Below are 25,508 nucleotides of genomic sequence, written 5' to 3'. Positions count from 1 at the left end.
TACACACACACACACACACACACACATATACACACAGCAGATAGTCAATAAACAGCAACTAATTATATTAACAGGAAACTCACCTCCCTTTCATAAGTAAAATAACTTCCTGCTGGAAACTCCCTATTAATCCTTGCTAAAAAACCTTTTGGAACCACTAGGATGGTGACAATGGCTTGTCAATCATCTGTCCCAGGGGTTGGCAAACTTTGTAAAGGACAGGAAAGTTTCTACTTGTTTTCTCCAATAGGTTTTAATAGTAATAAAAAAAAAAACCCAAACATTTTTTCTGCTACAAGTTTGCTAGAAATTAAAAAAAACCCCACAAAAATCATTCAGAACTGCTTTAGCACCCGGAGCAGCTCTTGGTTTCACTGCCCAACAGGACACTCCCATATGAACACTGAAGCGTGGACTCTGTATTATTGAAAAAGCAATGGAGGAACAGACATCTCTAAAAAGAGTTTACGCCTTTTGACCCACATTCCTTCAAAGTGATAAACGTACATAAACGGACCCTTTCCCACCTGTTAAAACACTGCTCGGCAGGACAGAAACATGAAGAAGATGCAAAATTAAGAAGGCAAAATATCATGCTTACCTTCTCTCAATGCTTTACAGTAGCCAAGGAAAGATAACAGAAAAAACAGGGCACCCAGGAGGTCTGCTCGGCCCACAACACCAGCAACCTGAAAAAGGGAAGAAAAAAAGATTTATTTAAAAAAAACACTTGAACAAAACTCTGGAAACACAAAAAATTCCTTAGAAATAGAACACCAAACTTCTATCAGGTTCAGCCATCTAATAAAATGATGCATGTAACCGTGCCGCATCCCTGCAGTCTGATTGGACGGCTGACTTTCTTTTCACTTCTGGTCCAGGACTTAGGTCAACTGCTTCCAAGGGAAGGCTGGATGGGTTCAAATCTACCGACGGCTCCTCTGTGGCCGGGACGGAGCCAGGGATGCACGCGTGCAGCGAAAGCCCGTTACGCGGCACGCTGCACACTACAGCTCCGGGGTCCTCTGCTCCAGCCAGGTCCCCAAAGTGGATTTTCAATTGGAAAATGTTATCAGCTCAAAGGGCATGATATTTAAAAAAGAAAATTTGATTGGAAGCATGAAGGAAAGGCGGGAAGGACATTAAAAGTCATCAGGCAGACAGAATACAACACGTTCAAAGCTGCCTCTGCCACCTTTTCTCCTTTCAGATCAAAACTAATTAAGTGGGTTAACCTGGAAAGTAGAACTCTTCAAAAGCAATCAACGCAAGATGAAAACAGAAAAAAATGTCTACCATTTCTTCCCAGTCCCCCCCACCCCCATTTTCTACGACTGCCCTTCCCTTCTTCAGTGACAATGGAGCAATATATAAAATTTGTGCTCAGTTTCTTTCAAGGTGATTACTCCAATAATTGTCCTCCAAATGTTTCGTGGCAATGAAAGACACAGAATTCCAGGCATGAGTCTTGGTCTAGTTTACACGGCATTCTTCACTAACTGGTACCTGGGTGTGACATCTGTCAAAGCTTTCACAGTGATTCTCTAGGCATCACTTTAATGTCTGGGAAGTTTATCTTTTCTTAAAGTGAGTGAGTCAGAAACAGAATAAGAGAATATACAATGAACATGAAAATTACTAGATTTACATACGATTCCCAGGTGTGTGTACAAGCAGAAACTAAAAGGAATGCCTTTAAGGAGCAGTTTCCCGCTACGCTGGTTAGATATGAAATGCTGAGGCGATTATCCATTCTGATGGTGAACTCCGGATGGAGGTGCACGTGGCAACCCATGGAGTCACGCAATCGCTTAGAAGATTGACAGCTGAATCCAACCTGTGACCCCCATGCACATGAAAAAAACCTCCAGGGAAGGAAACTCAGGACAAACAAAGGTTCAACAGAGCTGGGACAAGTAGGCCAGTATGCCAGAAGGTTAAACGGCACAATTACTCCATGAAGGAAGTATGTAATGAGACTTCTTGCATCCTCTGGCCCATAACTCACTAAGAGACAGTAAAGTCGGGGATGCAGCGAGACTCAACAGAGCCCGGCGCATAGTGGGTGCTGGCTCAAGGTGGATTCCCACAGAAATCCCGAAGGTGCTGATGTAAACTAGGACAGGGTGGGACTCAGGGGCGGGGGATGTGCAGAGGGCAGTGCACAAAGGACACAGCAGCTCAGGGTGAAGCAGGAATGGGCTCTGCAGCTCTGCGGCGGGTGAGGGCAGGAGCAGCTGGTCCTGTGGGCCTCCCGCCAACACTGGAGAGGGCTGGGAGTTGCATCTTCCAGGGGCGGCTCTCTATGGAGCCCAAGGGTGGGCTGGATCCCATACCCTTTCAGGGGAAAAAATAAGAGAAGCCAACCTAGAGAAGTGGATCCAAAGGGGTCCTTAGAGCCAAGGGGTCAGGGAAGCAGGGCCAAGGGGATGTGGAGGGTCAAAGAACAAGGTTTCTTGAACTGAGCGAAGGAGAGGAAAGTGGTTTGGATAAACACCAGGGATAGGGGCCAAAAAGGCCAGCCTAAACCACTTCCTATCTGGGTGGCTGAGGTACATTTAGACTCTCACTAACATATAATGTTGTAAATCAACTAAACCTGAATAAAAAAAAGACTCCCACTAAAACGAACTCTAAACATCATAAAATTATTTTTAAAACATTCTCCCTTTGGTTAATTGGTGACGGTATCCCCAGGCCTTAAGCAATGTACATTACATCAACTGACATAAAGAAAAACAAGTTTTTAAAAGTATGGCAAGTCGGGGGAAGGTATAGCTCAATTGGCAGAGTGCTTGCTTAGCAGGCATGAGGTCCTGTGTTCAATCCCCAGTACCTCCATTAAAAAACAAATAAAATAAAACAAGTTACCTCCTTCCTCCAGCCCCCCAAAAAAAGCATGGCAAGTATTTTAAAGGGTATGGAGTCCTTCAGTGAATTTTTGACATTGTAATTAGCTATTTCACAGAAAAAAATTTAAAAGGCTATCCAAGGAGGTCCTGAGATTAACTGTTTGGGTCATGGGCATCCGTACAGAAAGATTTTATTTTTCTTTTCTGGTATTTGTGTAGTTATGTATTTTCAGGCAAAGTGCTTTACAAAGGCATTTTTTTTTTTCCCTTACAAATAACCTGAAATGCTCATACCAGCGTTTCCGGAGAAGTCACTGCGACTCCCAGGACCCATGAAGCAGGGGTGGTGGTGCCTCCCCGCTAGGAACAACTTGCACCGGGGCGCAAGGAGGAATTAGGGGAAGGGCGATTGTCTTCCCATCCAATTCCTTCAGCAGTAAACCCTGGGTTCACTGGATGGGCAGAATTAGTAAGAAGAATGGAACTTCCCTCTTTGACAACCGAATTCAAGCAATTTGAAATCTTCACCAATGTTTTGAGGACAAAGGAAACCCACAGTGGCACTGCTGACCTCAGGGGACCCCTGGGGCCTCCATCAGACAAGGGGCAAGGAAACCTCCCCCTTAGCTCTCCCTCCACCCCCACATCTGGACTGCTGGAGGCCTTGGAGCCCAGCCCACGTCCCGAGCACAGGGCTGCTCCCTCAGTGCCCACCTGGGAGGCTCTGGGGAACTCGCCTTCCATGGTCTCCTTGGGTGGGCCTGCTTTTTGCCAAAATAAGGAAAGGTGAACATACAAATTATCTGTCTTAGGAATGCTAATTTTTAATGACCTGTAAACTTTTCTTGCAATTTTAAGCCTGGATGGCTTTCGTGGAATGCAGGGATGAAGAGATGAAGACATTTTTCAAATATTCCTTTCTCTCTTATAGTTGGACCTCCCTGAGCTTCTTCTTAAATATCTCAAATGTAGAATTTGGGGTTCATGTGTTCCCAGACTGCATTTATCTGGGGCATGTGTTTGCACACATCCAGTTATATCTGTGAGTATTTCAAACTTTTCTTTACTTCCCATCATTTAAAATTAGAATTTTAGAAACATTTCTTTGATTAATAATTCAAATATTTCATTTTGCTTTTAAGATCACACAAAATTGGACAAGGACCAAAACAGTAAATCAGTATTTTTGATTGATGCACACATTATTTCTGGGTCCCAACAAACATCTAGATCATAAAGAGAACTCACATGGAAACAAATTCTAATTTGACCACAGCTATATATATCTGTCTTACAACAGTCCCCAGCCTCTGAATTTGCTGAAGCAAAAAATTATGAGAATTTTTTTAAAGCTTTAAAGTAATAAGATATTAGAAGAAGGTTGTGAGAACAATTCCACAATCCTCTTAATACCAAAGAACAGATAGTTTAATGAAAGTAATAAAACCAAATGCTAAAGGCAGGCATTCTGCTCAATATTTTGAAACTGACTTCAAGATGCTCAGTGCAATCAGTCAATAATGCAGGTATTTAAATACAGATGAAATGCAGAAATCTATCGTGGAGAAGTAATAACGTCCAGGGAGTATTTTATACCAGGTACTTTGTGCTCACAGAATGAATAACTAAAATCAAATCTTTTGCCTCAGCAAACATGCTGACTTAATTTTCAAAGGGTTCCACAGTGGTGGGGTAGGGTGGTTCCTGAAAACCCCACAAGTGTTTGGTTAAGTCCCAAACCAGTTTGTACCAAAATATTCAGCAGCAGTTCAATAGACTAAGAGCAGGAGCTGCCTGACTCCCTGGGCTGAGCCTGTCAGGGGGCGGTGGATAAGACAGGGAGGGGAGGGGGAGAAGGAGAGTGGGGGGTTCAGAAGCCATCCACACCAGGATGTGGGGACCCTCTTTCCAGTTCCACTCAAAGTACACTGGCCCCTCCTCAGCACTGGCCTCGGACGACCAGATGGTAAGTTCTGTCCCTACCTCCACCAGCTACGTGGCTGGCCTGGGGTAAGTCCTTAAATTATCCTCCCAGGCTGTTCCCCCTTCTGCAAAGTGGACACCGTTATGCTGCCTCATCTGATGCCACAGTCGCTGTGACCCTCGTACTGAGCATGAGAAAGTATTCTGGACGTTGCAGAGCTCTCAGCTAACATGGGGAAATGGCATCAGACCCTTCCTGGAAGAAAGGTCATCTCAGCCTCTGGCTTTGAGACCCCAAAGCCAGACAAGAGTCAGCATTCATACCTTTACAGTGTGGTCATGTAAGGAAAAAGAACGTATCCCCAGAGATCATGCCATCCAGTCATTATAAAGCCCAGAGGGGACCCTGTATTTCTCATAAGGGAGACCCACTAGACCCACAGATCAGTTTCAGCTGTCGGCCTCACACGCACGCATCACGTGCTTTCTACAGCACGTGGGTGCCGGACGGAAGCCTGTTTTAGGGAACGAGCTGATATGTGGACGGCTTCCCATCCTCACAGGAGCGCAGAGGCGGCGGGCGGACCATACTCACACACTCGGTGTGCACCGGGTGCACGGCGAACAGCAGCGCGGCCAGCACGGACGACCTGGGGGCCAGGTTCAGCCTCCGGCCCTTGCTGGTGTACTGCAGACCCCCGAGCAGCACGGAGAAGACGTCCACCAGCAGCACGGAGACGCCGCCGTGCAGGAGGATGTTGACCACGTGGAAGCTCGCGGGGTGGAAGCCTCCCGACAGATAGTAGTTCATCCTAAGGTAAAGGAAGGGTGTTCACACTGGAGGCCCAGCAGCGTGTGAAAAAAATGCAAACCATCTGAGGGAAAAATCTGGTGAGTGAAAATATTAAACCAAGGAGATAAAGTCTGTGAGGAAAACAGCACCAAGACAAATAACGCCCGTCCAACCAAGCAGGCTGCAGACAAGTTAAGACCTTAATTAACTGCACCGGGAAAGAGGGAAGATAAGCGCATCTCAGGGGAGTGGGACAGAAAATACGCAGAGAGGAAAAGTGAAAGGAAAGCGAGACAGACTTTTAAGTGCGAAAAAGGCAAGACCATCTTCCAGGAAGATATGAGATATGACGCGTCACTCAGGCTACCCCACAGGGACCTTGATTTAAATGAGTCAGGTGAGTTGCTTACTCCCGTTTATCCCTCCCCACCCCCTGCCCCCAAATACTCCTTGACATTTCGTCCCCGGGCCTTCTGAACAATGAAGCACTGCCCTGTTTTCAGGGAGTCTTATTTCTGCCTGCTTTTCCATCCCCAGTGGTTCCAAGCCATCATTTCCATGCTTCTTTGAAAGATCTATACACAGGTATACAAAGCATCTGAGAAACAGCTATGCATGGGAACTTCTCTGAGGTGGAGCAATCTGTTTAATGCAAACAGCTCCCTAACTAATGGGGGTGGGGGTGGGGAAGACTGTTTTTAGCTTCATTTTGTTTTTGCATGTTGACTGGGTCACAGGAGGAGGATTTATACCTTATTTTTTTAATAGTGAAAAAAATAACAATTTCATTAGATGCTACATATTGCCTTGACATATTCTTTCCTCAGTATTAACTTGCAAAGGGTCCAACCTCCAAGAACTGCAGAACATGGACCACTTCACCAATGTGCGCGTCATCCTCGCCCGGGGCCAGGCTGACCTTCTCTGCACGGCTCCACGGTCCATGTCCGCCCTGCCAGCACAGCCCTGGATGCATGTGCTCTCCATCCTCTGTCACCTAACCCCTTGCAGCTGGGATTAGCATGAACTTGGAGACCCACGTAGCGAGAGGCTTGTACTTGCCTCAGAATCATGGACCGGGGAACCTCATACAAAACGACCTGGTACAGTATCGCACACAAGCCCCGAGTGCCCCCCACCCCATCCCCACTACTGCTCTCACCTGAAAGTCAGCACGGTCAGGGGGCGGTAGGACTTGTGGCTGGTGTTGCTGCTCAGCCGACTGCCCCAGAAGTCATGATGCCACAGGTCCCCAAGGGGTGTTTCTGCTCGGAGGTCCTGCGGGAACACCCCCGCTGGAGTTAGGACGTTGAAGCCCTCCCCAAGTGCTCTGCTTTAAAGCTCCTCACACTCTCTTCTCCACCTCTCCCACCAGTCCCAGGCCAAGCCATTGTCACCACTCACCGAGGACACAGCCAGGCCTCCCAGCAGGCCCACTGTGCCCTCTGATGTGTCCCCCACATTGACCTCTCCAGGATGCAAATCGGTCACCCCACCCGGCCCCACCTGAAACACTGCAACAGCCAACAGCTCCCTCCCCTTCCAGGACAAAGCCTATGTCCTGCTCTGGCTCCCGCTGAATTCTGCAGACTCATCTCGTGGACTCTGTGCTCTGCTACTGGCCTTCGTCTGGTCCCCACATGGCTCCTGCCTCTACCCATCTCAGCGCTTTGCATGCACAGGTCTCCACTGGAACAGTTACCCCTCAGCCCTCCAATGTTCGTATCTTCGCCATTGGGCTGTGGCCTTCCTGAGCTGACGCAGTTCCCTATGAGGGTCTTGGGGCATCTTGCACCCGCCCTCACAGCACCCGCCGCAAGCGCGGCTTACAGTCACGTGCCTGCCATCTGTCTGCCCCACTGGACTGGGGGCCACAAGGCCTGGGCCACCCCTGTGTCTGGTGGGAGTAAACAGAAGGTGCTCAATCCATGTTGTGTGAAAAAATGGACTGTTTGCTAAATGAGGTCAATGAGGTCACTATCACCCTCTCTCATATCCAATACATAAGGTAATTTACCAAGAACACCCCACTTAAAACATAAGGGTGAGAAAGCAAATCTATTTTAAAGTTTTCTATTCTTGATCACGAGCTAAAGCAGACAGTAAAATTAAAGAAAAAACAACTTCTACATACATTATTTTTAAAGATAAAAATGACTCAATATTTAAAAATGATACCTATCTCATAAGGTAATTTAATTAGGTACTGTTCTAGAGATGCTTAAAAAAAATCTATTTTTTTTTTTACACTTAAATATGAAACTAGATCACTCAAACTGTGTTTACCAAGAAGAAAGGCAGACAAGGCCCTTGGAGTAAATATCAAAACTGAATATTAATTTTCTCTTTACAGCATAATTAAACAGGAATGTTTCAGGGTCTAGAACTTATGGTGTGATAAGCCCTGCGTGGTTTATCAGTCAAGATTCTTCACTGCAGTTACCAAAACAACACTGATTAACTTGAGAAAAAAAAAAAAAAGAATGTTTCAAAGGAAATGGCAAGGCTCAATGACTCCTCGGTGGGCTGGAAAACCAGTCAGGGGAGTGCAGCCAGAAGGGCACCCCACCAATCACACCACCGCACATCTCGCTGAGCCTGCCTCGCTGCCTCTGGACCCCCCCACCCCATCCCCCATGTATGACTAGCTCCTGAGTCTGACAGGCAGGTGCATCCGATAGAACAGCCTTTGCCTGTGTCTACGTCCAGACAGTCTTTGCATCTGATAACCATCTGAAGGTGCAAATGCCCCCAGACAGAAGAAGCATGTCAGATCCCGGCTGGTCCAAGAGAGCAACCAGTGTCTACAACACACAGTGTAATTCAGTGAGTATGCACCACTTAGGTGCTTAACGCCTCCAAGGGAAAAGCTGGAGGACAGGCAGCTGGTCACCTGATACCCACTGTGAGGGTGAATTTCACTTCTGCTGGGTATCAGCTTCAGAGGCCTTGCATGTCCCAGGGGCTCCCTCTACGAGTCCGTTAGATGTTTCATGAAGGTTGTGTGATCTACCCACTAACTTAGTTTACTCGGTTACAAAACTGCAAGTCACTGTACTTTCACACTGTCCCAGAAATTCCTTCTCAGTTGTGAAGGGATTGAGCAGACGATCTTTCCCTCCATTTGAGCAGAAAATGAACACCAACAAAGCTCTAAATATTTGATTTGATGCAGCCTACGCACAGCAGGGTGCGCTACAGGAGGAAAGGTCAATCTTTCCTCGGGCTGATTTATGGAAAAGATGTGTTGCATCTGAAATTCCTGTTAACTCCACTGTCTCAAAGAAAATCATCATCTCAATGAAAAAAGGCAACTCAACACTACAAGGAAGCATCTGGAAAACAGTCTTGGACACCAATAAAACCCAGTAACAGCCTGTTTCACATTACTGTAGGCACAGTGCCAATGAACAGAGGAGGGCCTTTCATTAAACAGGAAAGGAAAAAAAGAGGGCTAGCAAGTTAACAAAAAGGGCACAGTGTGATGCTCTAGAAAACACTGCCAAGACAGCGCACGGCAGAGCCACGAAATGGCTCCATCGGCCTTTCCTGCACAGAAGGAGAGGGAATTACAACCGCATACCAGCCAGGGCTTCTCACAGACGACACAGCTCACACTTCCCCTGCCCTGCTCCCCAAACTTCTCCGATGTAGGTCCTGAGTTCACACTTTAGATATCCTCTACTTCACAAGAGTGGAAGAATCAAGAAACTCTCAACAAATGGAATTTAAAAAATAAAGGCATATCCTCATAGCCTTGTTAGAAAACCAATTCTGTAGCTATTAAGCCATCAGTGTGACATAGTTGCTTAGTGCTACAAAGTTACTTCTTTTTCTCTTAGGCACGGTTCAAAAAAGAACCAAAACAGGAATATGCAGTAACTGCTGGGTGAACTTGAGGAAAATTACAGGTGAAGAACTTGAACTAAAAAGAAACATCAACTAGGCTGCAGTGTGTGCCATGAAAACAGAGAAAATCACTGACAGTATGTTATAAATAAAATATCTGCAAAACAGTCATTCCCGTGCCCACCTCCCTCCCACGGAATACATGTTTATTATATAGAGAATTTTTCTCAACACTTTCAACAAGAAAATGACTTTTTCCTCACTGGGTAGAATCCATGACTTCAAAATTTTAAGAGCATTTAAGGACAGTGTTACAAAGAGTCGCTACAACTGCATCTACTAGAGAGAGATTCACAAATGCCTTCAAGCTCTCATCACACACACACAGCATCTGCCGAGCAGTGAGGCTGTCACAAGGGCCCTAACCTGTGCCATTTCCTCGTTCCCTCTCCTCTGGGCTCTCCCCGCCTCTAAGTGTCTTGTTCTGATTTTCCTTTAGCTCACTGAGATCTTTTTCTTCCCTTCCCACAACCTATTTCTTCTTCTCGATCGCTAGTCAGTGAATGAAAGAAAATATCATTTTCTTGGCACCCACTGGTGAGCAAGACCGGCTGGGGTTTTGCAAATTCAGCAAATCTGCGTCTTCAAATAGGAAACGAGCAGGAACCGCAGCTTCCCCGGGCAGTGCCCTCCTGGCCCTCCGGCGCTGTCAGCGGGCTGTCCTGACACCATCAGCAAAGGACAAAGGAGGAGTCAGCTCCCTGCCTGCTGCTGAGGCCACACCTTCTGGTGAGTGATCAGATTTGGCCATCACTGCAGCAAATGTATGATTATTTTAGGGGGTATGGGGGAGGCTCGTTCTGCCTTAGAGCACTGGGAATCTGTCACAAAACCTGAAACAGTCTGCAATGCCCTGCAACACCCTGGCCTTGTAGTCTTAGAATAATGGTCTCTCTGATACGTGCGCGGACTGGGGCCCCGTGAAGGGCACGCGGCCAGGGTAAAGCCTGCAGTTAGGCAGGGCGCTGAGACCCTGCTGCCAGCGATAAAAGGGCCCTATATCAAGAAGACGCTATCTGAAAGAGACGGGGAATCTTGAGCACGCTGGGGCCCTGGCAAAGGCTCAACCAAAGTTCAGCGGAGAATAATGCAACACAAATGTAGATTATCACTGAGACGTAAGTGAATGGTTAACATCAGTTCATCAAAGAGAAATTTAGACTCGAACCTTATTGTTAACGATAGCTTCAGAGTCGTCAAAGACAAAATCTCCATCGTAGCTACGTGCGAAACACACAAGGGAAACAAAGCCCACGACTAGCTTAGCCCAGAAGGGAGGAAGGACAGAAGACGGAACGATGTAATCCAGATCAGCATCCCACTCGGCCATCCTGAAACCTTCGGGCTGCCAGCCTCTTGCTTCAGCATTATGCTGGTGAGAAACCTGCAGGGAAAGTGACATGATTATAAATATTCATCGAAGTGTTGTTAGGAACGTTTACACAGTGGACATGTTGACCTCAAGAGAGTAAGAGCTAGACAGTCGTTCCTCCTGCGAGTTTATAGGATATGAAATCATTAAAAGCTTTCAGTTGTGGTTTCATGGGCAGAAAAGTCCCCTGGGACACACAGAGAGTCTCCTGGGCCCAAGTTCAACCCACCAAATCAGAAGTCCTTGGGTTTCTGATATTGGATTATCCTTGAGAAAGATTGATTTAAGGGAATCATATTTATCAACCCCACAAGGCAAATCATTTTTTTTAGTCCTTGAACCAGTTTACAAAGTTAAAAAAAAAGTTACCATCTTGCTTCCTCCAATCAAGAAGAAAATCAATAAATATTTATTGTCAAGTCTTAGCACATTGTGTGTGTGTGTTTGTGTGTGTGTGTGTGTGTGTGTGTGTGTGTGTGTGTGTGTAGCCTGGTCCTGATCTGGAAGAGCTACAGTCTATCTGCAGGACACACACTGGAGGAGAGGTGAATGGAGATGAGGAGGCGGGACACACGCGCAGTGGCCAGGCCAGCGGTTCACACACAGGAGGACAGAGGAAGGAGAGCACATGGTATACTGGCTTCGGACAGTATCTTATCCCAGAAGGATGAGCCGGATCCTAAAGGAGAAGAGGGAAGCTCTTCCAGGAGAAGACATGAACTTCAATATCGGAGAGAGAGTCAAGTTCAAAACAAATATTTATTTTAACATTTCTTCCCAACAGGCAAAGTGTTAAAGCCAGAACTGTCTGCTCTCAGCCTTGCCATTTATGAGTTCTGTGGCCTGTGTGTCCCCCACCCTCTCTGAGCCCACTTCCTGTGCCCCTCTGCATAGCAGAACTTTCCAGCAGTGAGCATTGCCTAAGAACTTTCTGCCTTGAAATTTGCCCAAATATCAACCCACCCCTCCCACCCCCATCCCACCTAATCTGTCCTCATTCCCACCACAGCCTCAACAGACACTCCCTCTGGATTTACTAGGATCATGCTTGTGTCAAACTGCTTACGTTCCAATCCGTGTATCTTTGGCCAAGTGACTTCACCTCTCTGGGCCTCTGTTTCCTCACCTCTATAATGGGGATGATAACTGGGCCTACTTTACATAGCTACGATGATGGTTAAACAAGACACCTAAAGTGCTCAGAAGCAAGGCTTGGCTTTACTGAACACTGAGGGAAGGTTACCTATTTTTACAGGTACTTTCTTCAAGGAGGGAGGAAGCACAGGCACAAACGTAGTCTCTTTCGAGAATCTCCTGAAGTATTTGGCTTATTGGTACCAAGAGAGCAGTCCCCCTTCTTTGTGCTGAGATGGAAGAAGATCCCAGGTCCCTCGATTGGGAAGGCAGCTAAGAAGTACGGTTGACCCTTGAATGATGCGAGGGTTAGGGTACTGACCCTCCTCGCAGGTGAAAATTCACCAGTGACTCACAGCCAGCCCTTCATATTTGCAGCTCCTCTGCACCCAGCGATTCAGCTAACTGCAGATCATGTAGCACTGTCATCTTTACTGTTGGAAAAAATCCACACAGAAGTGGACCCGTGCAGTTCAAATCCATGTTGCTCAAGGGTCAACTGTATCTGTTTCCAGTTCTCTAAGGAAATACCCCAGATTTTAGAATCAATAGGAAGTCAGCCTAAGAGGCCTTCTGAGGTCACAGGCATCTTTTCTGTGGGCTTCTATCTGAGAGAACACGGAGATGGATTCAACAGTCAATGGGACGCCCTCTCCTGTAGTAACACTGTTCCTTTCCAGGTGCTGGCAAGAGGCCCAGGTTTACAATCCAGAGATGAAGGGCCCTGAAGCTCTCTCAGAGCTGGTCCCTCGAGCTTCTCCCCGTGATGTAACCGATACTCTCAGCAAGTGCTGGGTGGAATATGCCAGCCACTATCTGTTGCTTTTCCTTTTTTTCTACAGAATGGATAAACCACTGGTCAAATCCAAATTACAGCTGCAGAAACAATAAAGGTCACCATGGAGGCCCCAACCACTGTGTCTACATTTCAGCAAAAGAAATTAATCCTGCTACTAAACATAAATAAATAAATGAAAAAGACTGAATAGTTAGGAAGATACTATGACTTAACACAGAGGGAATAAAAGAGCTCTTTGTTTGAGAAAATGAATGTGAAGGAAAGCACACAGTTTCTATCAATTTTGAATGCACAATAGAGCAGTGAGCTGACAGCTGGTCCCATAACTGGTCTTGATGTTATCCACTTCAGGCCCAAATATTTGAATATTATTTCACAAAAGGTTGTACACAGTTCAAATGGCCCTAAAGGAAGACTACTAGGTCAGGAAATAAACTGCACTTTTATATAAGTTGTCCTGTCTCCTTTTTCTTCTCAGACTGTATGTAACACACACTAATCAGGCAACGGCTGAGATATACGAAAGAGAGACTACAGACCCAAACATCCGGGGTGCCCTGGTGGGTCAGGCCTGGACCCCTGGGGAGTCATGTTGATGACTGGTGAGCCAGTCTCAGCATGACCTCCTCCTCTTCTCTTGCAGGCATCTCAGGGAACCTACAGTCTGCCCCCGTTCCCCATTCTGGCTGGCCCTCCCCTCCCCATGGCAGCTTCCCTGCTGTCTCCAAGGCTCCCATTTCTTTTCTGCCCCTGAGAATACTCATGTATGCCCTTCTCATTAAGGCATTATGGTTAATGAGTAGTAGGAAATTCAGAAAATACTGTGAATCAGCAAATGCAATGAAGCTACACGTGTGAGGAACCTATGCAAAGTTCCCAGGCCAGCCCAGTGGTTAAGAGCACAGGCTTGCTACCTGCACGACCCTGAGCTACCCAGTCTTCCTAGAATCAGTTCCTCATCAGCACAGTAGGGTACCACTGCTGACTCCAGGAGGCTGTGGTAAGGTTTAAATGAGAGAACATATGGAAACAACTAGTCCCCATCACTGTTATTTTGGAGAGATGAGTTCCTGGTACCTAGGCCCTGACCTCCTATCTTGGGATGACCGATGTCGCCATTAACTCTTCATTCCTGTAGATGCGTTTCCCAACCTAGGCCAGCAGCAGCCCATCCTGTGACCTGATACAGTTGAGAAAAGGCACCCTTCCTTGGGGCAGACCCAGAATACTGCTTCCCTGGCCAGGCGTCTGTATGTCCTGCATGAACCCCCGGCCATACACGCTGATCCTGTTCCCAACTCCTTCCTCTAACAACAGCCTTTTTTTTTCTGCAATGATCCCAGAAGGGCATGGCGCTCAAGTAAAAGAAACTCTGCAGCATGAGGTGGTCCATGAGGGGAGATGGGTCCCCTCTGCCCTTTTTGTATCCAGGCCATGAAACAGGAAGACACATGTTCTGTTTCTCTCTGGATGGTCCCTTGGTGGCATTGCCCTGTTCCTCTTCTCCAGGGGATGTTCTGCCTGGGAACCCAGACTCCTGGACCACAACTGGATAGTAAGGTTGTCTGAAAACTAAGAAGGGAGCAACACGGCCTGAGGCTCAGGCCAAGTAGTGCTCCAGCCAGTTTTACCAGTGCCAAAGTTGGTGCTGTTCTGACCCCTGACTCTTGTGCCAATTTCGCACTGCATTGAGAACTAACTGCGCTGAGGAGGAGATGAATCTGGAACGAAGCAGAGGTCTCTTTATTCTCAATTTCTCAGACTTCTTATATCAAGCCTCTATTTTCAGGGGGTTAAAACAAACTAATCAATAAAGAGGTGAAAAAAGACCTCAAACAGGGATCCCATGTCCTCCCCCAAAAGCAAACAAACATCAGTCACTGAGCTGTGAACCCAGGGAACCCAGTGATGGCTGACAGAGCGGCCTGGACTGCAGTAAAGGGGCTGGCAGATCAAACCTAAATGATCCCTGGGAAAATCAGCAATCAGCAGCAACCCACCTACTGAAGAATATTCTGCTTTGGGCGTTTAAGGGCCTTATGGCCTCAAGCTGGCCTTTCTACCTCATCGGTAACAATCCATCCACCTGCGAGCTGCTCTCTGCCAGGCTGGGATGAGACCGTGCCTCCAGAAATCAGAATAAAGGCCATGATGGTTTCTGACCCAGCATCTGGAGACCTGAGCTGGCTGCTCCTTCCTTGGGGCCCTTAAGGCACCGAAGACTGTCATCCCTACCGCCCTGCACCACGCAGCGCTGGACAAAATGCTACTCCAAGTATCTTCCTTTTGTGACTGCCTTCACAAGAGTAACACACGAGGGCTATGCCTGCCTATAGCAAGAATGCGTGCAGTGGTTGGACATGCACAGTTCCACTGTCCCAGAAAGTTTCCAGCTTGCTAGCTTGTAGCCATTTACCCATGTAAGTCAGCCAGTATCACTTTACCACCCCACCCCATCCACACACCCGCCCCAATCTGGGACGCGCCAGGCACGCTCAGCACTGCAGGGAGAGGAGACAGGGAGGGGATCCAGTCCGTTCTTACTGTTAATTGTTTCTCAAGAAATTCTCCCCATCCATCTGCTCTCCGAGAGAAAGAGCAGTGTAGGATGATTCACAATGCTCTGGCTAGATCTTTCCTCTAACTCCTCCTTTCTTTTGTGTGTGGTTAAAAAAAGAAGCAAATACACACAGTCTACAGTCACAACAGCAACAAGACCAGAAGCCCCATGGAGTTCGCAGGAGGTGAGGCGGCGGTGGCGCCACCTGCTCGGCTTCCCCAAACTCAAGAGCCCGCGCAGGGAAGTGGCACCTCCGTGGCCCCGGACGCCCCGATCCAGGGCACACCGCTCTCCCGCCGCTCGGCTCGGCGGCCAGCGCGGAGTGGCTGGCACTCCGCGACGCTGCAGGGGAGCCGCCTTTAACCCAGGGCAGGCAGCCAAGCCGCCTGGCTGCAACCAGCCATCGCTCGCGCTGGGGCCAGCTGGCGGCCAGGCGCGGGGTGGCGCGGGGCCCCGCGGCCAGGTGTCCGCTCTGGGGACGCGCCAGAGGCGCCCGTGAGCCTTGGGGTAGACGGAGCGCCCGCGCTGCTGGAGCGGGCAGGGGCGCGGACAGGCGGAGCGGGCACCCTCCACGCCGTGCCCTTTGTCCCGCATGCTGTTTACACTGGGCGCACGGCGATGAGGCCCGCATCCCCCGTTGCCCCGGCCCCGGCCGCAGCCCGGGTCCCGAAGCCAACTCCTCCAGCAGCTCCGCCGCGCGGCTCGGGCCGGGCCGCAGGACTCGGGGCGCGGCGGCAATAGGGACACCGCGTCCGCTCCGCACCTAAGTCCGCTCACCCCGCCACGCACTCGGCCGCACTCGGCCCTGCGGGGGCGGCCCCGCGTGTTACCTGCAAGGAGCCCGAGCGGCGGCCGCATCTCCCTCCCGGGCGCGGAAAGTCCGCCTGCTCTCGGCGCCCGCCCGGAGCTGGGCAGGGGGAGGGGCTGCCCGCGCCGCGCCCCCGCCCCCCGCCGCGCCCCCACTCCCGCGCCGCGCGCGGCCCGCACCGCCTGCAGCTCCCCACGCGCGCGGGCTCTCACTCACATTCCCGCCTCGGCCCGCCCTCTCCTCGCAGCCATTGGCTGCTTCTGCCGTCATTTTCACGCCGCCGCCTTCCCTTTTCAGCTCATTGGTGGGCGCGCCAATGACGTCAGGCCAGCGGGCGCTAGTCGCGGAGAGGGAGCCTCAGGGACAGACAGACTCGGCCGGAGAGAAGGAAGCGGAGTTCTAGGCGCAGAACCCGGGCGGGGCCGGGCCGGGAAGGGGCGGCCCCAGTCTGGCTCCGGGAGGCGGGCCGCGCGGGCGGGACTCCCTCCCGCTGCTCCTCGCCTCGCGGGAGCCTACCCTGGCCTGTGTCGCTCTGCTCGTGCTGCCGGCCGCGCTCGGCGGAGGGACCGCAGCGTCCCTGCAGGAAGAGGAGCTGGACAGGAACGACCAGCACTCTAGACTTCCTCCTGTCTGGGAGGAGTTGTTTCAAGTGTGTTTCCCCTTTCTGCCTTTCAGGAAAGAACTGAAACTGCGCTCTTCCTTCCAAGGCTCTGCTGCTCCTGCTTTTGTTTTCAACAGATCTTGTTCCACGGCCCTGGTCTTCATTCACCTGCTGACCCACGATCCCTATTGTGGCCCTTCACCTGGCTGGATCTGCCATCCATCCTCCATTTACCAAGTCATTTTGTGCTAAACTTCCGCTCCCAACCGCATTACTGCTCCTCTCGCCATTCTCAGTAGATGACTCTGTCTTGCTTCAAGAAAAAGGCAAACTTTTTCGACTTTCCTCTGCCAGAACTACAAAGCTAATTCTAAAAGCACGGATTCCAAACCCAACCCCTCTCCCGCCTTTCCCCCCAGTATCAAAGAGTCCGATCTAAGCTCAGTATCTCTCTCTTGCTTGGATCCGTATCATCAGCATTTCATCAGCCCCATGTCTTTATCTCCTCCATGTACCCTACCAGCTGCCACCCAGCCTCGCTCCTGCTCTCCGTAGCTGAAATTCTTGGAAGGCTGTCTGACCACACTTTTCTAGTCTCCCAACTCGCATTCACTTCTTGGTTTCCGCATTTCACTGAAACTGCCTTGGCTATAGTCTCCAACAACATTCACAAGCACTAAATACAAAGGACACTCTCCTTCACTTTACCTGATGTCTTAGCAAAATTCATTCTTTCTCCTTAAAACACTTATGATGATAGTGATCCTCTGCTCCCTCGTTTTTCCCATCTCCTTGGGTTGCTTATCTGCTTCTTGATAACCTCCACATGATATATTTTAAAGGCCTTGGCCCCTTTCCTCTCAAGCCATAATTTTTCCCTGCATGATTTAACACACTGCCAGCGTTTCAATGAATATGGCCCATTTTTTACAATTCTGATCCTTACTTCTCTGTGCTCCAAACCCATGTGTGTAGTTTCCTATTCTACTTCTCCACTTGGGTGTGTCACAAGAACCTCAGATGGAACACATCCAAAATGGAAGGTGTGTTCTCACTTCTTGCTCCTCTTTAGGTGTCCCTGTCATGGTGGTGGGTCCAGTCGTTTCCCCAATTCGGCCTTCACCCTTGGCATGTAACAAATCACCAAGATTTTACTTGCTAAATGTCTATGAAATCTGTCCACTTTTTCCCATTTCCACTTCTGCATTCAGTGCCGTGCTACTGTGTGTGTGTGGTCTTTCTAACGCACATTTGTTGTTGTCACATTGGTAGATTGCAGGTGGCAACTTTAGGAATATTTCCATCATGGAAACTGGCAAACAAGAATCAGAGCTTGATTTGCTGGTTTTTGCTGATTTTTTTTTTTTTTTTGCTAGACTTAAGAAAGTGATGGAGGAATTAATAATGCAGGTTAAACTTAAAAATGTGTTGTGCTTAGTGCTGACAAGAAGAGATTTTAGTTTAGTGGGTTTAATTTGTATAAGAGTGAAATAGTTCAACAGATTACGTATCAGATTTAATGATAATAAATGTATTTGTTTTGTTTGTTTGTTTTTTTAACATTTTTTATTGATTTATAATCATTTTACAATGTTGTGTCAAATTCCAATGTTCAGCACAATTTTTCAGTTATTCATGGACATATACACACTCATTGTCACATTTTTTTCTCTGTGAGTTATCATAACATTTTGTGTATATTTCCCTGTGCTATACAGTGTAGTCTATTCTACAATTTTGAAATCCCAGTCTATCCCTTCCCACCCTCCACCCCCCTGGTAACCACAAGTCTGTATTCTCTGTCTGTGAGTCTATTTCTGTCCTTTATTTACGCTTTGTTTTTGTTTGTTTGTTTGTTTGTTTTTGTTTTTGTTTTTTAGATTCCACATATGAGTGATCTCATATGGTATTTTTCTTTCTCTTTCTGGCTTACTTCACTTAGAATGACATTCTCCGGGAGCATCCATGTTGCTGCAAATGGCATTATGTTGTCGGTTTTTATGGCTGAGTAGTATTCCATTGTATAAATATACCACATCTTCTTTATCCAGTCACCTGTTGATGGACATTTAGGCTGTTTCCATGTTTTGGCTATTGTAAATAGTGCTGCTATGAACATGATAATAAATGTATTTGGAAAAGAGCAGATTGAGATGAAATTCCACTTGTGAAATCATGATTGAATTACAAACGTCAGTTGGGTACAGATACAAGCCTTTAGCAAAACTCAACAAAAGCATTCCATGAGAATCCATCAACCATTTGGAAGTTGTAGTAAAAAGTATTTGCATACTTTATCCTTACTTGTAAACTGTGTGCTACAATCCTTTGTATCATTTATAACATTTATAAACATCTGTAATGTTTAAAATACCTTCGTGTGTGTGTATAGGCACACATCTTTACTTTCCCCAGAGAACCAGTTGTTAAAAATTAACATACCACTGATAGACAGAATTGCTAGTGCATGGTGATGATTAAAGCTCCTGCTTAGTTTTACTACTGTCTTTCAATTCTCTATAGACAACGCACTCCTTACTTCCTAGCCCAGGACAATTGACCCTCACTGTGGCCACTCTTGGCACATCACTGCTCCCATTGCTCCCATTGGTCCACTGCGCGACCTGGCCCCTTGCCTGCTGCTCCTGAATCATCTCAAGCCTCTGTCACTTTTATTTCCTAAGCTCAACTTCATTGAACTTTTATAGTCCTTCAGTGCACTGTGCTCCTTTCCAACTGGGCTGTTCACATACCCCTGCAGCATCCTTTTCTGCTCTCCTCCAGGACGCTTGGCTAATTCTAATTCATATTTCAAGTCTCTGCTCAAATGTCAATTTCTCAGAAAATCCTTCCCTGGATTATCTCTCCAAACACCCTTAGGTCCCTCTGAATGTACTCGCATAGTTCTTATCACAATTGTAACTAACTAACCATGAGGTCATTATATAGAGTCTATCTCCATCATTAGAGGTCCACGGAGGCAAGAACCACATCTCCCTTAACTACTGGACTCCCTGTAGCTGCCGTGCCCACTGCATAGCAGACAGTCAACAATGTCTCTCAGCGTCTGGAAGTCATAATGTATGTTACTGGCAATGCTGAATTGGAATCTCCTGACTTAATCTAACATTTTGCGCTCCATAAACTGCCGAGCTAGCCGTAATCAAAATGATACCATACTGTGTGCTAAGCACAGGGGCAGGTCTTTGTGCAGAATATGAAGGTAAACATGGTGCTGATTCCGCCTTTCACAATCTTATAGTTTAATAAGAATCATAAGATGCAGAGACTATCTCCCTGCTGCTGGACCATACACTGATCCCCACCCTTGGCCCCAGCCCCTTGGACAGCTCTAAGGATGCTCCCCCCTCCCCCGCCAGTGAGAGTTTTACTTTTAACACATGAAATATTTAAATTTGTATGCTGAGAATTAAGAACCAGAAGCAGGAAGATACAGGAGAAAAAATAAATAATATATGATAAAGATAGTCATCTCTGGAAAGCTAAAAACAATGTTTTTCCCCTTGAGCTAAGACAAATTTGTTATAAACTTCCAATTCATATATTGTCTAATTTTTTGGAAACATCTTATACTTTGACCTATTCACCCAAGTTCAACAAGTTAACTATCCTTAAATTAACTGCCTCCTTTCTTTATTTCTTCTAAGTGTTCCTCTCTTCAAGAGACCTATGATCATTTCTATTTTTAGAATTCCCAGCTTTCCTCAAGAGTTGGTGGGGACTTTTGTAGGTCAATCAATCTTTGCCAAGTGTAGATATTTTTTGGTATTTTTATATTTATAAAAAATGCTTTGGAAAGAATGCCAAATGGTTTTATTTACTTAATCTTAAAGCATTGTGTTTTTTAAAAAGCATTATATTTTACATATAATTTCAATAAATTTTCGTTTTTAATGTACATGTTCAACACTAGGTATGTAATCATAAATCACATAAATTGTGTAGCCTGTGTGCTTATATTTGAATCTAAATTTTTAAGTCTTGAAATAATTGGAGAAAGCAGTGCGATGTCAGAAGAGGAAATAAAAAGGTTGCACATGCAGCTCACTCTCTGCTAGTACTGTCCTAAGCATGTGATGTACATGAATTCATTTGGTCCATACAACACCTTATAAGGTGAATCTACTATTTCTAGCCCCCTTTTTATAGATGTGGAACTTGAGGCACAGAGAGGTTAAGTAATACCTAGATGTGGTAGAGCTGAGAGTTGAGGACAGGCAGCCTGGACAGGAATGGGTCAGGATTGAACAGTTCACTCTCCCGCCCCTACATGGCCTGGGGTGTAGATCAACCAAAAATTATAAAAACTCCTCAAACCTGTGTCTTTATCTCCTCAGCCTTTTCTTCTTTGCCCTCCTCCCAGCATCTTGTTCTCTTCTAATCCCAGGTGTCTTACCTTAAATCTCTGTTTAAAATAAATATTATAATAATGTAATAATTAACAATAAAAGTGGTTAATCTTTACTGACAGCTTAGTATGTGTCAGGCACATGATCTATGCTTTCATGGATTTATACGAATCTAGTTGTGATCCTCTTGGAGTGAGCTATTAGTTCTGATTTTACAGGTGGGGAAGTTGAATCCTGGAGACGCTTAGCAGTTTGCTCAAGGTCACGCAGAAACCAAAGAGCAGAGCTGGGATTTGTGCTGGGCTGCATGATACCAGATCCCATGTTCTGAATCAGTATGCAAGACTGCTTCCCATTTGATAACTGTTTCTTTGTATTTTTGCTTTTCTCCTCCAAACTGCTGGAATCTTCCCAACCTGCTCCCTTTTCTTTGGATTGACAAATTCTTGCTCTTAAGCTCAAGTTTTATGATCCCTGTGCAGACCACCACCCTCCTGCATGCATTCTTAGTCATGGGCTACAATTCCATGATTATCATTTCTTTTGGGTGGGTGGGGAAGAGAGTCACTTCAAAGGCCCCTTTTAGTGATACAGACGTTAGATGAAGAGGGGTCCATTACCCGGGGGGAGATTCCAATAGAATTTAACAGGAGCTTTTTTAGACTTTGTTCCAGAAATCCTGATTGGCAGAGATGGTTACTGAATTAAGAGGTGGGTAGACTTGAGAGGAAAGGGATTGAGACTCATTTCCTACACTTTCACTATTGAGATTTCATGCTCTTGAGGTTTTTCTGGTGAATCAACATGGCTTCAATGCAGCAGAAGTCAGTTGAGGGGAAAGACCATGTAGGACTCAGATGCAAACTCATTTATCTATCCATTCATTGGTCTGTATATCTGTATATCTATCTATCTATCTATCTATCTATCTATCTATCTATCTATCTATCTATCTATCTTGATCTACTTGGGAGGGAAAGTGTCAGGATTGGTGAAGTAGGCTTGGCACAAGACAAATGCCTGTGGCCTTCCTAAATCTAACTGTTCCAGCCAAATGCCATGCTGGAGAAATGGCTCAGCATGTGGTTGAACTAAATGTGATATAACCTAAGGTCCAGGTGTGGGTACAACTATGTCCCAGACTAAGAAGCCAAACTGCCAACTGGTCATCTATCAGGCATTTTTTTTTGCCCGCAGATAGACGGTGCTGGGCTTAACCTGTACAACTCAGGTTTTCCTTTGCCTAATCCTTGGGGACAAAGCCATTGAACTTTGAATTCTTGGCACTGAGATGGCAGATATGAGGAAGTTTTCAGAAGGAGATAATGAAATTTCTCATAAATAGGGCAGGTAAGGGCTCGAGCAAGAAATTAGAAAAACAAAAGCGATAATGATCTCGGTTTTCTCCCAGGTGGGTAAATCCTCTCAACTAGTTAAAAGGCATTCAGTGACATTTTGGCCTGATTTTATTTTTGCTACAAGTCACCCCTAGGCAAGAAAATTCTTCCTTTTTCTCTTCCTGATATGAAAATTCTGGCTTCTGGCTTCCTGCCTACAATTGTGTTATTCTTATTTCTGGAAAAACATTCAAGAGAATGAGATAGAATGATCTCATTCAGAACAAATGATGACACACATTCTGTTAGTTTTCTTTTGGTATTTGCCAAAGTACATTTTGTGTTATTCTTTACAGTATTTTATAAAATGCAGAGATACTGGCATCTTTCCCAAGGAGTTGAAATACAAAAGGTCTAGGTGTAATCTGGAGCTGTTGCAAATGCTGTAATTGTTGCTGTTTTGGTAGCTCTTATAAATAATAAATTAGCTTTATACTTAAAAGTGCTACTTGTCATAAATATTTAATATAAAGCAGAAAAATAGAACACTAGAAATTCTGCCTCACAATGGTGGCCACCTAGGTGCCTATAGACACATGTAAGTGTATGTATACAGTTTTACATAAATGTATACTGTACATGTTCTGTAACTGACATCATTACTCAATAATTTGTCATAGATGTCTTTCCATTTCCATAAATCTAGATCTAGTAATCACCTGTGCTTGTTCGAGATGATCATGTTGTTCATACCATGTTTTACTTAATTAGTTCCTTTTGAAGGCCATTTAGTTTGATTCCAGTTTTTATCCTTATAAACAATGCTAAACACCTTTGTGCCTAGTTTTTCACATTTTTGCAATTATGATCTTAAGGTAAATTCCTTGAAGTGGAATTGCTAGTAAAAATATGCAAATATTTCACAAAAAAATTTCTAGAAAAGTTTTATCTATTTATGTTTCCTGAAAACTTTCCACAAAAGTCTATTTCTCGATACCTTGCCAAAACCGGTTTTGTCAATATCTTTAATATTTGCCAGTTTGATAGGCAGGAGAAATTTAATTTTGTTTCAAAAATATCACAAATAAAATATTTAAGAATTTTAAATTCATATGTCTCCTATATAACCCCAGGGTCCAGTTTTACTCCCTAAGATCCCCTACCTTATTTTATTCTATTTGTTTACTGAAGTAAATTTGATTTACAATGTTGTGTTAATTTCTGGTATATATCATAGTGATTCAGTTATATGTATATATGTGTATATATATATTCTTTTTCACTGTATGTTATTACAACCTATTGAATTATAGTTTCATATAGTGTAGTCTGGTATACAGCATAGTGATTTGATTATACATATATATATTTCTTTTCATATTCTTTTTTATTATAGGCTATTACAAGGTACTGAATATAGTTTCCTGTACTATGCAGTAGGATCTTGTTTATCTGCTTTATATATTATGGTTTGTATCTGCTAATCCCAAACTCTGAATTTATCCCTCCCCCACACTTTCCCCTTGAGTAACCATAAGTTTGTTTCCTAACTCTGTGCGTTTGTTTCTGTTTTGTAAATAAGTTAATTTATGTCATTTTTTTAGATTCCCCATATAAGTGATATCATATGATATTTGTCTTTCTCTGACTTACTTCATTAAGTATGATAATCTCTAGGTCCATGCATGTTGCTGCAAATGGCATTATTTTATTATTTTTTATGGCTGAATAGTATTCCATTGTATATTTATACCACATCTTCTTGATCCAGTCGTCTGCTGGTGGACATTTAGGTTGCTTCCATGTCTTGGCTACTGTAAATAGTACTGCTGTGAACATTGGGGTGCATGTACTTTTTGAATTAGAGTTGCCTCTGGATATATGCCCAGGAGTGGGATTTCTGGATTATATGATAGCTCTACTTTTAGTTTTTAAAGGACTCTCCATACTGTTTTCCATAGTGCCTGCACCAAATTACATTCCCACCAATAGTGTAGGAGGGTTCCCTTTTTTTTCACACCCTCTCCAGCATTTATAAGATCCCCTATTTTCAATATTTCTATTTCTGTTATTCATAATACCTATTTCTGTAACTTCAGATAATACTGTTGTGTCTATATTTATTTATTTATAAATGTTAGAGGACATATTGACTTCTATTGAATTATCAGGGACATATGTTCCCATGGTCCTTTCTGCCTCTGTTTTTCTGCATTAACTTTGGCTTTATCTGTTTTATCCCACATTAATTCAGAGGTAAAAGTCAATTTGCATTCAGATTCTTAAAAAAAAAATCCACCCACACAGAGCTTTCATACACAATGTACATTCCTGAGGAAGATTGGAGATAAATTTATATTGAAGAAAAGCAAACAATTTTAATGGGCACAGAAGACATTCCCATTTTAAAAAGCTTCATCAGCTGCCTGTGGTTAAATTGAAAGATGGCAACACATTCTTTGTCATTCTCCCTGTTAAAAGATGAATCTGGGCTGGCCTGGTGACTGTTTAACCAAGAGCATGCAGTGGAAATTGAACAGTGTCAGTTTCGCTGAGGACTGGCAGTTTCTGCATCCTCCCTCTTAGAAAGCTTGTCCTTGGGATGTCCCCTCTTGAAACCCAGCCACCAAGATATGAGAAGCTCCAGATGACATGTGTCCAGCTGAACTCCCAACCAACTGCCAGCATCCACTGCCAGCCATGTTAGTGCACCATCTTGGACATTCCAATCTAGTTGAGGACCCAGATGTTTGAAGCCCCAGCTGTCTGTGATAATGTGAAAATGGAAAAAAAAAAGTCTAATGAACTTATAGATTTGGCTAAGACGTCAGTTGAGCTCCTAGCTGTCACATCATGTGGGGCAAAAGAAACACTCAGGTGAGTCCAGACTTAGGAAGGATTGTTAGAAAGCAATCCATAACGAACAGCTGCGCAGCCACTGGCTTTGTCCTTCATCTCATCATTCCTGGCCCTCTCCCTTCCTGTCCTCATCTCTAGTCTTCCTCTGCGCCACCACCACCATTTCTCTTCCTCTCAAGAGGCAAACTGGC

The 25,508-nt window shown here is 45.5% G+C and overlaps 1 protein-coding gene across 2 annotated transcripts in view; it reads right to left on the bottom strand.

Annotated features, from left to right (window-relative positions):
- TMTC4 (transmembrane O-mannosyltransferase targeting cadherins 4) overlaps window positions 1–16,510 on the bottom strand; it is a 55,987-nt gene extending 39,477 nt beyond the window's left edge. Inside the window, exons 1-5 of one of the 2 annotated variants that reach the window (XM_032496714.1) lie at window positions 16,367–16,510; window positions 10,646–10,861; window positions 6,731–6,846; window positions 5,371–5,587; window positions 602–689 (exon numbers count right to left, since the gene is read on the bottom strand). In XM_032496714.1, the coding sequence (XP_032352605.1) occupies window positions 602–689; window positions 5,371–5,587; window positions 6,731–6,846; window positions 10,646–10,861; window positions 16,367–16,420 (691 nt within the window). In that variant the 5' untranslated portion in view covers window positions 16,421–16,510. The other variant, XM_032496715.1, reaches the window with a different exon arrangement.
- Between the last annotated feature and the right edge of the window lie 8,998 nt (window positions 16,511–25,508).

Source organism: Camelus ferus, chromosome 14 (assembly GCF_009834535.1).
Source record: "Camelus ferus isolate YT-003-E chromosome 14, BCGSAC_Cfer_1.0, whole genome shotgun sequence".
Lineage (NCBI taxonomy): Eukaryota > Metazoa > Chordata > Mammalia > Artiodactyla > Camelidae > Camelus > Camelus ferus.
The sequence above is the reverse complement of the archived record's forward strand: the minus strand, read 5'-3'. Positions and strand labels throughout refer to the sequence as shown.